General features: G+C 43.5%; 1 protein-coding gene across 7 annotated transcripts in view; it reads right to left on the minus strand.

Annotated features, from left to right (window-relative positions):
• The window catches only part of LOC106584179 (KICSTOR complex protein SZT2), a 123683-nt gene that overhangs the window by 45528 nt on the left and 64616 nt on the right, over positions 1 to 13539 (minus strand). For all 7 annotated transcript variants that reach the window (XM_045706293.1, XM_045706296.1, XM_045706294.1 and 4 more), the window contains 9 exons: positions 13079 to 13208; positions 12573 to 12693; positions 11588 to 11740; positions 11193 to 11295; positions 10887 to 11004; positions 10446 to 10554; positions 2882 to 3000; positions 2415 to 2579; positions 1722 to 1806 (listed from right to left, as the gene is read on the minus strand). In XM_045706293.1, coding sequence (XP_045562249.1) covers positions 1722 to 1806; positions 2415 to 2579; positions 2882 to 3000; positions 10446 to 10554; positions 10887 to 11004; positions 11193 to 11295; positions 11588 to 11740; positions 12573 to 12693; positions 13079 to 13208 — 1103 coding nt within the window. The remainder of the gene's footprint in view (positions 1 to 1721; positions 1807 to 2414; positions 2580 to 2881; positions 3001 to 10445; positions 10555 to 10886; positions 11005 to 11192; positions 11296 to 11587; positions 11741 to 12572; positions 12694 to 13078; positions 13209 to 13539) is intronic.

Consider the following 13539-nt stretch of genomic DNA (forward strand, 5'->3'; position numbering starts at 1 on the left):
ATCTCTAATTAGGGTCGCAAAAGGGTTCCGCTGACTTTCCCAAAATTCACAGGTTTTCCAGAAATCCCGGTCGGAGGATTACGGATTTCCTGCTTATTCCTTCCTGGTTCTGCGAACGTCCAACTGGGATTTCTAGAAAACCTGTACATTTGTGGATAGTTACCGGAATTTATCTACCAATTGAATGCAAAATGTCCAGGAGACCCTCTGCCGGGCTTCTACTAGCTCTGGTCCAGGGCGTTAGTGCAGCTTTAAAGAAGGCTCAGTGTTAACAAGCCACACGAATGCCCTGGACCAGAGCTAGGCCTCCACTAGCCTGGCACTACACTCTTTCACTTCCTTTACGCACAGACATGGCTACTATTTTAATCACACATATAATAACATACATGAGTTATTATAGGAGTTATTTGTTGCAGGGCCTTCATACACAGTTATTATTGAGAGGGAAATATCTCTGTCTGAATTCTGCAATAAAAACGCCGTCTATAAGCTCTCTGAGATGGAATCACTGAAGCAGCAGCCCATGCTAAAATTCCTTCCATGGTATTCAAGCCCAGTAGGCGTGTAGTTTAGGTTGTGACTTTTCTACAAGATTAGCGTGGCAACCACTGGAAAACAGTTTCTTAATAAACTGGCCGTGGAAAACAACAGCGCAAGACTAAACGTTCCATCTCTGCACCTGGCATGTTCTCACACCAGGCAGGGATCAAGTTCAATCAAATCACTTCAGCACCTTGTTGTGCAATATTTAAAATGAATGAGATGAAGTCAGAGCTTCCCTTCACAGCAATTAAAAAGTAGCGCGACTGCATGGGAAATGAATGCAAAAGCCTGGGTTGTGTGGGCATCTCAAATGGCACCCTATTCCCTTTATAGTGCACCCGGGCCAATAGGGCTCGGGTTAAAACTAGTGTACTATATGAGGAATAGGGTGCCATTTGGGAAGCAACCTGCATGTGCTGCAAATAGCATGTGCTGTCCCAAGAGAAAGATGATCTGATCCTCAAACAGGGGAATACACAACAAAACAGGCCATTATTCAGTCTCATTTCATTTTTTGGCAAGCTATCCACCAAAGCACACTTCGCATATGGAAGTTGGGGAGTCTGATGGGCCAGTCACCTTGGGAGAACGAGTGTAACACTAATCAGAGAAATGAACATTCTACACCAGAAGTGCCTTAGCAGAACAAAAGTCAGCTTAGTGCGTATTAGCTATGCGAGGCAAAGGCAGTGCTGTGATAATTTGCCGTGCGATTATTTAATGTAGTGAGAGGTATAAATAGGGAAAGAGGCTGTCAGCACAACCTGTGATATCACTCCCTCGAAGTCAGCAGCTTATAAACACATACACACACAATCACACACCTGACTCCGCTGAGCAAAAACCGTCAAGTAGAGGAGAGAAAATACAGCCTCAGCTAAATAATTTGAGAAAACAAGCGAAGGCTACCTAATTATAAAGAAACACAATATCAGGTGGTGAATTAGGTGTAGGGTGCGCTATGCCATATGCAATGGGATACGTGTGGGTATGTGCACGTGTGCGTGCGAGAGAGAGAGAAAAAGAGGGACAGTGCAAGACCGCGAGAGAGACAGAGAGATGGACACTGTGCAGGGACAGAGTGAGAGGACAGAGTGAGAGGATGGTGTGTGTGCAGGGACAGAGTGAGAGGATGGTGTGTGTGCAGGGACAGCTGAGAGAAAGAACTTCATTACCTTTCCCTCCAGTCCCCTGGCCCCCAGGCTTATTGTAGAGGTAGACATCAGAGTCAGGTAGTTCACTGCTCTGATGGAAGTAGTGCTGAGAGAGAGAGAGAGAGAGATGTGATTTCGTACACAAAAATGAAACTTGTCAAAAAATAAATGTAGTCACTACTCTATCCATCAGTCGATTGGTCCTCTTTTTTTATGCATCTAGCCTACACCCCTTCATAGGAAACTGTATACACCACACTTGCATCATTTGAATGGTCCCCTTCTATCATCCTCTAAAACTGACAAATACGTCGCTGAAAAACACTTTGACCAATTAGATCAGCTCTGAAAAAGATCTGATGAGATGGGTCAAAAGAGAGTGGAAAAGAGATCTGAATTGGGCAGCCCTAGTGCTGGGAGTAATGTTACCCGGCATTCAGACACAAAAATCGCTTATTAAAGCGGAATCACACCAGACAATGTTGGTGGGACAGAGGTCAGTTTATATTGGTTTAAATTCTTCCAAATTTGAGAGGGGGAGAGGTGGGACATTATATACACACTTTTTACTTGCAGAAGCAGATTTTGCCCCTTAATGTCTGTATGCAGGGTGAGGCTGGGCTGTAGCCTACCTCGAAATGGTGCTCGATGTTCTGTAGCCGTCTGTGTACTCGTGCAGTGGTACCAGTGTGGTGTACTAGCGGTGTTGCATACCTTGAAGTGGTGTTCTACGTAGCTGTCTGTGTACTTGGGGATGTGGAGGAAGATGAGCAGGTTCTGCCTGAGGTAGTGGGCCACAGCAGGGGTCCAGGGCATGAAGCACTGCGGCAGAGTAAACTCCATCACCTCAGTGGCTGGGGAGCCTGACGGCTGGATAAACTGAGGGAAGAACATCAACACGTAATCAAGCAACACATCAATGATTCTCCCGTTCCTACTTAACACTAAGTCATCTCTGAAACCCATAACTGAATCTTTTGTCTTTTCCACAAGAGATTCAGAAGCAAATCTCAACACTACTTCTGGGGGGTGAAAGTAGCTACATTTGAACTGGTGAAAATAGCATATTCAGCCCCTTTCCGCCACAGAACAAACCGAACGTTTCGGTTAAGATCTCTGCCTCCATTAAATCACGATTCATCGAAAGAATATATGCGACACCAATGCACCAAATCACTTACCTCCACGTCAGCGGGGGTGAGTTTGCAGTTCCTGCCCAGCATGATGGTGATGATGTCCAGGGTGGTCTCATCCAGACGCTTCCTCAAAACCTTCACCAGCTCATCTGTGATCTCTGGACCTGTGTTGGAGACCAGGCAGAGACAGGGGTCAGGAGAATAGACCTCAAACCATAGCTTTTTATTGTAAATAAAAAAATATATATATTTATTTTTAAATCCGTCATCTCCTTGCCTCCTCTCCTTCATCACTTTGACCAGAAAGAACTGACCAGGTGAAAGCCAGGCTAATGATGAGTGTCCACCATATTGTTTTAAATCGGTTAAGTATTTTTCCCATCAGTGCATATGAAGGGGAGATGACAGATTAAGCAATTAAAATAGAGACCATGTCAAAATGACCCTTGCCTCAGACCTGACTTGGCTTTGTCTTTCCAGTTCTTCAATGAACAAAGACATAAGAAAACATTACTTTGAGAAATTGATCAGAAATATAGTGACATTGTTAATGTTGCAAATGACTATTGTAGCTGGAAAAGGCAGATTTTCTATGGAATATCTACATAGGCGTACAGAGGCCCATTATCAGCAACCATCACTCCTGTGTTCCTTTGGCACACTGTGATAGCTAATCCAAGTTTATAATTTTAAAAGGCTAATTGATCATTAAAAAACAATTTTGCAATTATGTTAGCACAGCTGAAAACTGTTGTTCTGATTAAAGAAGCAATAAAACTGGCCTTCTTTAGACTAGTTGAGTATCTGGAGCATCAGCATTTGTGGGTTTGATTACAGGCTCAAAATGGCCAGAAACAAAGAACTTTCTTCTGAAACTCGTCAGTCTATTCTTGTTCTGAGAAATGAAGGCTATTCCATGCGAGAAATTGTCAAGAAACTGAAGATCTCGTACAACGCAGTGTACTACTCCCTTTACAGAACAGCGCAAGCTGGCTCTAGCCAGAATAGAAAGAGGAGTGGGAGGCCCCGGTGCACAACTGAGCAAGAGGACAAGTACATTAGTGTGTCTAGTTTGAGAAACAGATGCCTCACAAGTCCTCAACTGGCAGCTTCATTAAATAGTACCCACAAAACACCAGTCTCAACGTCAACAGTGAAGAGGCGACTCCGGGATGCTGGCCTTCTAGGCAGAGTTCCTCTGTCCAGTGTCTGTGTTCTTTTGCCCATCTTAATCTTTTCTTTTTGTTGGCCAGTTTGAGATATGGCTTTTTCTTTGCAACTCTGCTTAGAAGACCAGCATCCAGGAGTTGGCGCTTCACAGTTGACGTTGAGACTGGTGTTTTGCGGGTAATATTTAATGAAGCTGCCAGTTATACACAGTAGTGTAGATTTGTGCACAGGCCAGGTGGCCTATAGGCCAACTTCTATGCGTAATTAGGTGTCCGTCCTTACTCAACATTGACAGGAGCACTCTAAACAAAATACAATTGACCAAACTCATAAATGGAACGAAATAAACACAAGTTGTGCGCTCTGCAAATAACATGTCCACTCCGACAATGAGAATGGTAAAAGACTGGAATAATAATATATTGAATCCATTAACAGAAATGACCATAACCAAACAAACATTGTAGATTTGAAATTATAGGAATGTACTACTGGTGATATATGTAATGGGGAATTCATATACACTAACAATCAAACGCAAACAATTCACACAATTATGTTATGAAACAATGAATGTACATAAATTGGCGGGAGAGAGTGTATCCTGGAGAGAGACATGCATTGTGCATTTTAGCCACACTCCCCTTCTTCTTGGACAATGTCATCTCTGCTGCCTCTGCATTGGATTAGTTCACTGAGATGGGCAGGAATAACAGGTGTCTCTTGTGCCATAAAAATATATATCTTCGCTACTGCTCAACTAAAATAAAATCTTGGTCGACCAACAGCCTGTCGGCCAAACAATCGGCCAGTCGACTAATTGGGGTCAGCCATAATCCAGAGCATCCCAAACATGCTCGATGAGTGACATGTCTGGTGAAAACGCAGGCCATGAAAGAACTGGGACATTTTCAGCTTCCAGCGATTGTGTACAGATCCTTGCGACATGGGGCCATGCATTATCATGCTGAAACATGAGGTGATGGCGGCAGATGAATGGCATGACAATGGGCCTCAGGATCTCGTCACGGTATCGATAAAATGCAATTCTGTTCGTTGTCTGTAGCTTATGCCTGCCTATACCATAACCCCACAGCCACCGTTGGGCACTCTGTTCACAACGTTGACATCAGCAAACCGCTCGCCCACACAACACCATACACGCTGTCTGCCATCTGCCCGGTAAAGCTGAAACTGGGATTCATCAGTGAAAAGCACACTTCTCCAGCATGTCAGTGGGCATCAAAGGTGAGCATTTGCCAACTGAAGTTACGACACCGAACTGCAGTCAGGTCAAGACCCTGATGAGGACAATGAGCACGCAGATGAGCAGAGACTGTTTGACAGTTTGTGCAGAAATTCTTCAGTTGTGTAAACCCACAGTTTCATCAACTGTCCGGGTGGCTGGCGTGGTTACACGTGGTCTGTGGATGTGAGGCCAGTTGGACGTACTGCCAACATCTCTAAAACGACATTGGAGGCGGCCTATGGTAAAGAAGTTGACATTACATTCTCTGCCAACAGCTCTGGTGGACATTCCTGCAGTCTGCATGCCAATTGCACGCACCCTCAAAACTTCACATATGTGGCATTGTGTTGTGTGACAAAACTGCACATTTTAGAGTAGCCTTTTATTGCCCCCAGCACAAGGTGCACCTGAGTAATGATCATGCTGTTTAATCAGCTTCTTGATACGCCACACCTGTCAGGTAGATGGATTATCTTGGTAAAAGAGAAAGGCTCACTAACAGGGAAGTAAAAAAAAAAAAAGTGTGCACAACATTTGAGATAAATACGTTTTTGAGCGTATGGAACATTTCTGGGATCTTTCATTTCAGCTCGTGAAACATGGGACCAACACTTTAAATGATGCATTTATATTTTCGTTCAGTATATGACGGCTGCTTCTCTACCTCAAATTGTGTATTGCTGACTTCCTTTACTGTTGAGAGGATACCTTAGAGGTGTTTCTCTCTGACATATTTATGCAAATCAATGCTCAGTAAGGAGTCTGGAGCAATGACTGTATTTATGAATGGACAAAGTCATCAATCACGTGACACCATTGATTCCTATGTGAAGACTCAACAGCGCATTGAAGCCAAATGAAGTCGGTTAAGATGGCATGACATAACATGCACAGTTTGAGCTACTCCAGGAAATGACATTTCAGGCTAGCTCACGCTGCCCTCTCTCATTGAGTAGGCTGACCAGGGTACTGCAGGCTGCCATTAGCAACTTAATTATCTTTATAACTTCCAAGGTTCTCCCCAGGATTTTTTTACAAGGTGGTGCCCGTCGTCATGTTGCAACCGTGGACAGATCATTTTTATGCACTATGCGCTTCAGCACTCGGCGGTCCCGTTCTGTGAGCTTGTGTGGCCTACCATTTTGCGTCTGAGCGATCGAATCCCTGAGCTGACAAGGTAAAGATTCTGCCCCTGTGCAAGGCAGTTAACCCACTGTTCACCGGGCGCCAATGACATGGATGTCGATTAAGGCAGCCTCCCGCACCTCTCTGATTCAGAAGGGTTGGGTCAAATGCGGAAGAAACATTTCAGTTGAATGCATTCAGTTGTACAACTGACTAGGTATCTCCCTTTCCCTTTGTTGCTCCTAGATGTTTCGACTTCACAATAACAACACTTACAATTGACCGGGGGAGCTCTAGCAGGGCAGAAATTTGACGAACTGACTTGTTGGAAAGGTGGCACCCAATGACGGTGGCACGTTGAAAGTCACTGAGCTCTTCAGTAAGGCCATTCTATTGCATGGCGGTGTGCTTTATACACCTGTCAGCAACGGGTGTGGCTGAAATAGCTGAATCCACAAATTTAAAGGGGTGTTCACACACTTTTGTATATATAGTGTATATATTATGTTTATAAATGAAATATTGTCTTGGCTACTCAAGAAATTTGACATTACAGTATTAAGACGTAGCCTACAAACGTCAATGGAAAAGGTGAACTGTCTGTTCTACCGTTACACTGTGCTTCGGATCAGATCGCGTAGAGCAAAATACCGGTAGCTTATCAACAGTATTTACTACTGTGAAGTGGGTCCAATTAAATGAGAGATGGGACAAATGGTAGCATACAGTGCCTTGCAAAAGTATTCATTTCCCTTGGCGTTTTTTCCCTATTTTGTTGCCTTACAACCTGTAATTTAAATGGATTTTAATTGGATTTCATGTAATGGACATACACAAAATAGTCCAAATTGGTGAAGTGAAATTAAAAAAATACCTAAAATGAAAGAAAATGATAATATATATATTTAAAACGGAAAAGAGGTGCGTGCATATGCATCCCTATGCTATGAAGCTCCTAAATAAGACATGGTGAACCAATTACCTTCAGAAGTCACATAATTAGTAACCTGTGTGCAATCTAAGTGTCACATGATCTGTCACATGATCTCAGTATATATACAGACCTGTTCTGAAAGGCCCCAGTGTCTGCAACACCACCACCAAGCAAGTGGCACCATGAAGACCAAGGAGCTCCCCAAACAGGTCAGGGACAAAGTTGTGGAGAAGTACAGATCAGGGTTGGGGTATAAAAAAATATTTGAAACTTTGAACATCACATGGAGCACCATTAAATCCATTATTAAAAAATGGAAAGAATATGGCACCACAGCAAACCTGCCAAGAGAGGGCCACCCACCAAAACTCATGGACCATGCAAGGGGGGCATTAATCAGAGAAGCAACAAAGACACCAAAGATAACCCTGAGGGAGCTGCAAAGCTCCACAGCGGAGATTGGAGTACACTCTACAGAATTGGGCTTTACGGAAGAGTGGCCAGAAAAAAGCCATTGCTTTAAGAAAAAAATAAGTAAACACGTATGGTGTTCGCAAAAAGGCATGTGGGAGACTCCCCAAACATATGGAAGAAGGTACTCTGGTCAGATGAGACTAAAATTGAGCTTTTTGGCCATCAAGGAAAATGCTATGTCTGGCGTAAATTGAAAGAATAATGGATGGTGCTAAATACAGGGAAATTCTTGAGGGAAAACTGTTTCAGTCCTCCAGAGATTTGAGACTGCGACGGAGGTTCACCTTCCAGCAGAACAATGACCCTAAGCATACTGCTAAAGCAACACTCAAGTGGTTTAAGGGGAAACATTTAAATGTCTTGGAATGGCCTAGTCAAAGCCCAGACCTCAATCCAATTGAGAATCTGAGGTATGACTTAAAGATTGCTGTACACCAGCGGAACCCATCCAACTTGAAGGAGCTGGAGATGTTTTTGCCTTGAAGAATGGGCAAAAATCCCAGTGGCTAGATGTGCCAAGTTTATAGAGACATACCCCAAGATACTTGCAGCTGTAATTGCTGCAAAAGGTGGCTCTACAAAGTATTGACTTTGGGGGGGTTAATAGTTATACACGCTCAAGTTCTGTTTTTTTGTCTTATTTCTTGTTTTTTTTTTCAAATTGGTAGGCATGTTGTGTAAATGAAGTGATACAAATCCCCCCAAAATACATTTTTATTCCAGGTTGTAAGGCAAAAAATAGGAAAAATGCCAAGGGGGTGAATACTTTCGCAAGCCACTGTATCCTAACTTGTTGTTGGCTAATTTGCAAGAATGAAACCATCAGTCAGGAGTTTATTTTGCAATGATCATGGAAATTAACTAAATAATCAGAAATAGATTTCTAATTATTTTACAATGTAACTATCAAATTAATAGATTTTCGCTCTTCTCACTGACAGCCAATGATTGCATCTTCATATTTAGCTACCTGTTTTTTTTCATGAATAAATCATCATACATTCCCTATGAGAAAGCTAACTCTGTGCCTCATCACTAGACCCATTTCACAGTATACATAGTGATAGAACTGCTTGGTCACGTTACCTGTGTTTGATCGATTCTAAATCATTTCTAAACATTAAATATAAATTACAGAAGACATGAGAAGTAAATCAGAAAGTGTGTTAGTTATGTTGCTAGTCTAAATCTGTACTATTTGCCAGTCTAAAGCAGTACTAACAAATGTTTGTGTGAGATTGGTCTTGTGGCATGTGGAGGGGCATGGCCACCATGCATGCAGGTGACAATTAATTAAAGGGACTCTATGTTACTAATAGGGGGGAAAGAGTTTCTGCTTTAGTCCAGCTCTTTAAAAGTATTCTGTATATTTCTGTATCGTACAGGTTATAGTATCTAAACTGTTATTGTAGAGTTGTTTATTTTGCTAAGTGTTTATAGGCTTAGTTTGACAAAGTGCATCCAAATACAAGTGCTTCCTGTTTCCTGTCACTTGTTCTCTGCCAGGGTATATATGCTCAGGTGTAGAGCTTTATGGTAGTTGAAGATGGCCGCCTGGCTTGGCAGGGCCATCTGTTCTAAGCCCTAGGGGCTAGTCAGACTGCACTTCAGTCTTTCTATTCATTTGACTAGTTTTGGGGGGGAAAAAATGTTTATTATACACTGAGCCTGGTCCAGCATCTTGTTGGATGGTTTGTATATTTTGTAAATACCTGCTCCAAGAGCCTTAAAATAAAAACCACGCACTAGATCTTCTGCATCCTCTCTTTCTCACCAACACCAGCCAGACAGCGCCAACCAACCAGGGCAAGTAAGAGGCCTACCATCCACCCTTACATTCCCTATTTGCACAAGGTTACTAGGCTACTTTTGCCTTGTGGCAATGCAATACTTCAACCACTAGAAACTATGCGTACGCATGGTCTAAAGTTTGCAGGAGGATAAGCACATTCACAGGTCAAGGGGCAGTTTTTATGAACGCCAACTTTTGCGTTAAAACTGGAGCGTACATATTTTGTGCATACACAAGGTTTATAAATGAGGCCCCTGGTCTGGAGCCTTAGAAACAAACACTGCATTGAAACAATTGCAAACACTTCAAGAAAATGTCACCTCTCTGTAAACAAAGGAATTCATCAATAAAGAAGTTGAGCTGTATGAACAGTTGTGGGGGAGAGGAAAAAAACATGTACGAATGTAATATGTCCCTCTTGTTGAAGCTAAGAAAAACTTTGAGAGGAAAAGAGCTGACGTCATGGACGAAGCCTGGGAAGAGCTAGATGGCGTCAGAGCAACAGTGCCATCTAGCAGGCCATTAGAAGGTACTGCAGCACAGACTAGAGAATGAATCAGCAGTTTCATGTTTCATCTGTTTGCCAGGAGGACAGTATACAGGGACACATTTAACTCAGAGAGGAAATGCACCGAGAGGAGACAAACAGGTCATGTTTTACTCATAACTCCTGCATCAGCCCTTTACATATGCAGTTAATCCCTCATTAGGCAAACTCTTCTCACCATCCATACATTGTAGGATTCTCTGCTATCAGTACCAAAAGTATGCAGTCATAATCACTGTCAATTACACTCTTTCCTAGAATCGTCCCCTAGCCATGTGAGCCCCTTTCTTCCCCTTGCTCTTCAAACCCCTGTCTTACCAGCACTTCCCACTCCATGCACCAGCAACAAGATGTGTTTATCCACCTGTCCCACTGGCCGTGCACCTTCCAGAGACGACCGAGCACCTTCCAGAGATGACCGGGAGCCCTGGGGATAGGAGTAAAACACAGACACACACACACAACATGCAGACACACAAACCCACGTCAGACCACTGTAGATATTTGACAGTGACATCGCACAATCCTCTCTAACCCAAGAGCAGGATACCACAGTTCTGGGAACAGCAGATCAATCATCTAGCGGTGACACCATCTCAGAGTCCTAATGGTTTCTCAGGGCCAAAGCTGCCTGCTCTTTATAGAGAAATCCACTATGAGCGTGGTATGAGTTTACGATGAGACGACAAGAGTAGAGCCCTAATGGTTCTTCAGGACCAAAGATGCTTGCTGTTCATATGAGAAAGTGTGCTAATGTACCGTGAGGTCCTCAGAGTAGAGCGGCTCCTGGCTCCGGGCGAGGCCGACGCAGCGAGACATGGGGTGCAGGTTGCCATCCAGGTCAGAGTATTTCCCTGTTTGGGACGTCTCCGAAAGTCTGGGAAGAAAACAGATCATGGGAATATTCATAAGCAAGATATTGGCCTGCTCAATTCAATTCCTTCAATAAAAGTATTTGAGTGCAGGGTTGGATGCAGGAGAGAGGAGAGCCTATGAAGAGGTGGGACTGTTATACAATGAGAGGGGAGGCAGCGGAGTTAGAACGAGGGGGTCACCAGGGCTAACCTGAGGTAGAAGACTGATTTAGTGGAGCGCTCCTGATAGACAAACATGCTCTTCCTGTTGACCACACACATGGCGTTGAGCACTGACCGCAGAGCCTGGATAGCTGGGATATGGAGATGAGAAGAGAGTCTTTCAACACAAATAAATATACTGAGAAAATGATCTCAATTATACTGAATCCATCATATTAAAATGTATTTTAAGTAAAGGAAGACCTATTCATGATCATTTTCATAAGTATATTCATACTGGCATATTCAAAAGTACATTTCAGAATCAAGGGGTTATTGTTAATGGTCAAGAAGATATGAAGTTCTGCTCTGTGGGTGGTGTTTATTTTTCCTGCATGTCCAAACACATTGTTGTTCTGTATTTTACGGGTGTCACGGACTCACCCCTGGACACCCCCATGTTAGGCCCCATCTTGAGGCGAGGGTGGATGTGGATGACAGTGCTCCACACCACCTCACAGGCAAAGTGACCTGGGATGAACTGCATCGTGGCCGCGAGGTAGTCCCGTGGCTGGTAGCTCTCCTCTGCATTGTAATCTGTTGTGTGTACGTGTGTGAGAGTGAGTGAGAGAAAGAGAAGATTAAAAAATAAAATAATTTACGAATAAATTTACCAACAGTTGCTGAGGGGAAAGGGGGGGGGACGCATTTCAGCATGACGCCAGCCGAAGAAAAGACACACAATTTGTTCTGAGAGCCCCTTCCCTTTCACACTAACATTATGTTACTGCACTGCAGTCGCAAACAACAAGCCTTCTCTCTGATGCCTATCCCCTCTACAGGATCCAATTCATTTACACACACTGGAGCGGGAAAGAAAATCTGCGATATTAGAAAATAACAGTTGGTAATTCTGGCTTAACGGCTGCCATAAAATAGAAAATGAATCTAATGAGCGTTTCACACTGCTCCCGTCTCCGAGCATACTTCACTGGGCTGTCACTAATGCTCCTACCTGTAACCTTGAATACATTAGAGAGAGTGGGTGTGTTTATCTCCATGGACCTGTATTGGATTGAGCTCTACTATCACTATGACAGTTGGGAGCTTGTGGGGCCAAGAACGTGCAATGCATTACTAACTTGTGTACTGTACAACAACAAACCTGGTGCCACCAAAGGCGTGCATATGATGCACATGAAGTTTATGATACTTGCAAAAATGTCTTAAAATAGCCTTAGGTACTAGAATAGGGATGTTCCACACAAACTACGACTGTACATCCTTTTACCTTGGCTGTAGTCGATACCCCAAAACAGTTTTGGGATATTTATGTAAGCAGGTTTAGAAAGTCGTTGAGTCTACATAAAAGCACGCATCATGTCTGTTTGTATGAGTGTGTGGTTGTGAGCGTCGCTGACTGACTGACCATCGGAGTTGGCCAGTCTCTGTCTGTACAGGGACTCATTCTTCCAGATGTCCTCTTCGCTCTCTGCCACCAGGAGCGAGTTACACACATGGCTGTCGTGGAGGTCCTGGAGTAGCAGACGCTGTGGAGAGGCGAGACAGAAGAGAGGGGCGAGACAGAAGAGAGGGGCGAGACAGAAGAGAGGCGAGAGAGGAGGGTTAGTGCCTGTTCCAATATCCACACTACTTAGAATGCAAGCGTAATACGCTGCTTAGTTATAAGAGGACTGTGCTGTGGACATTTGAATGTAGCCTTAGAGGTTGAACAGCACCAACCAGACCGACAGAGGGAGGGAGGGTTAAGGGCTAGGACTGCACTTTAATATTGCTACTTGCTATACAAGCAATAAAAGTGGCAGGTGTGTCTTGAAGGGCGAGAGCGTAACCTACATTTCACAAACAATTCTTTCATGGAAACGTTTTTATTCAGGTCAGAGGATCCCAGTCACATAAAGGAGTGTAACCTACCTGATTGACGATACGGCAGATCTCCCCAATCTTCCTCACCACCATCTGATGCAGCCGTAAGTACTCTGGAACCTCCTCTTCTTCCTCCTCCTTCTCCTCTACTCTGCCCTCCTTAGCTTCATTGAAGCTCCTGTACACAATATGCCATGATGGATTTATATCTTACAGGTCTCTTGCTAAATATATTTTATCTCAGTAGCTAGGTTTCCATCCAATTTTCGACAGATTTCCATGCGCATATTATCCGCATACATTTTTTTTTGCAAGATGCGTGAAGAGGTAGCGCACATAAAAAAAAAAAACTTTGGCGCTTAAGTCCTAATGTACCGAATACAAGTTAATACAAATATAAGTTCACTGTGTTTCCATGGCATTTACCACTCTCAATGATTTTGTCACAGAAACTGTTGCGATAAATGGCAAACTTGCCCAATCTCTAGACAACAGTTTGTTCATAAAGT

This window comes from Salmo salar, chromosome ssa23 (assembly GCF_905237065.1).
Source record: "Salmo salar chromosome ssa23, Ssal_v3.1, whole genome shotgun sequence".
Lineage (NCBI taxonomy): Eukaryota > Metazoa > Chordata > Actinopteri > Salmoniformes > Salmonidae > Salmo > Salmo salar.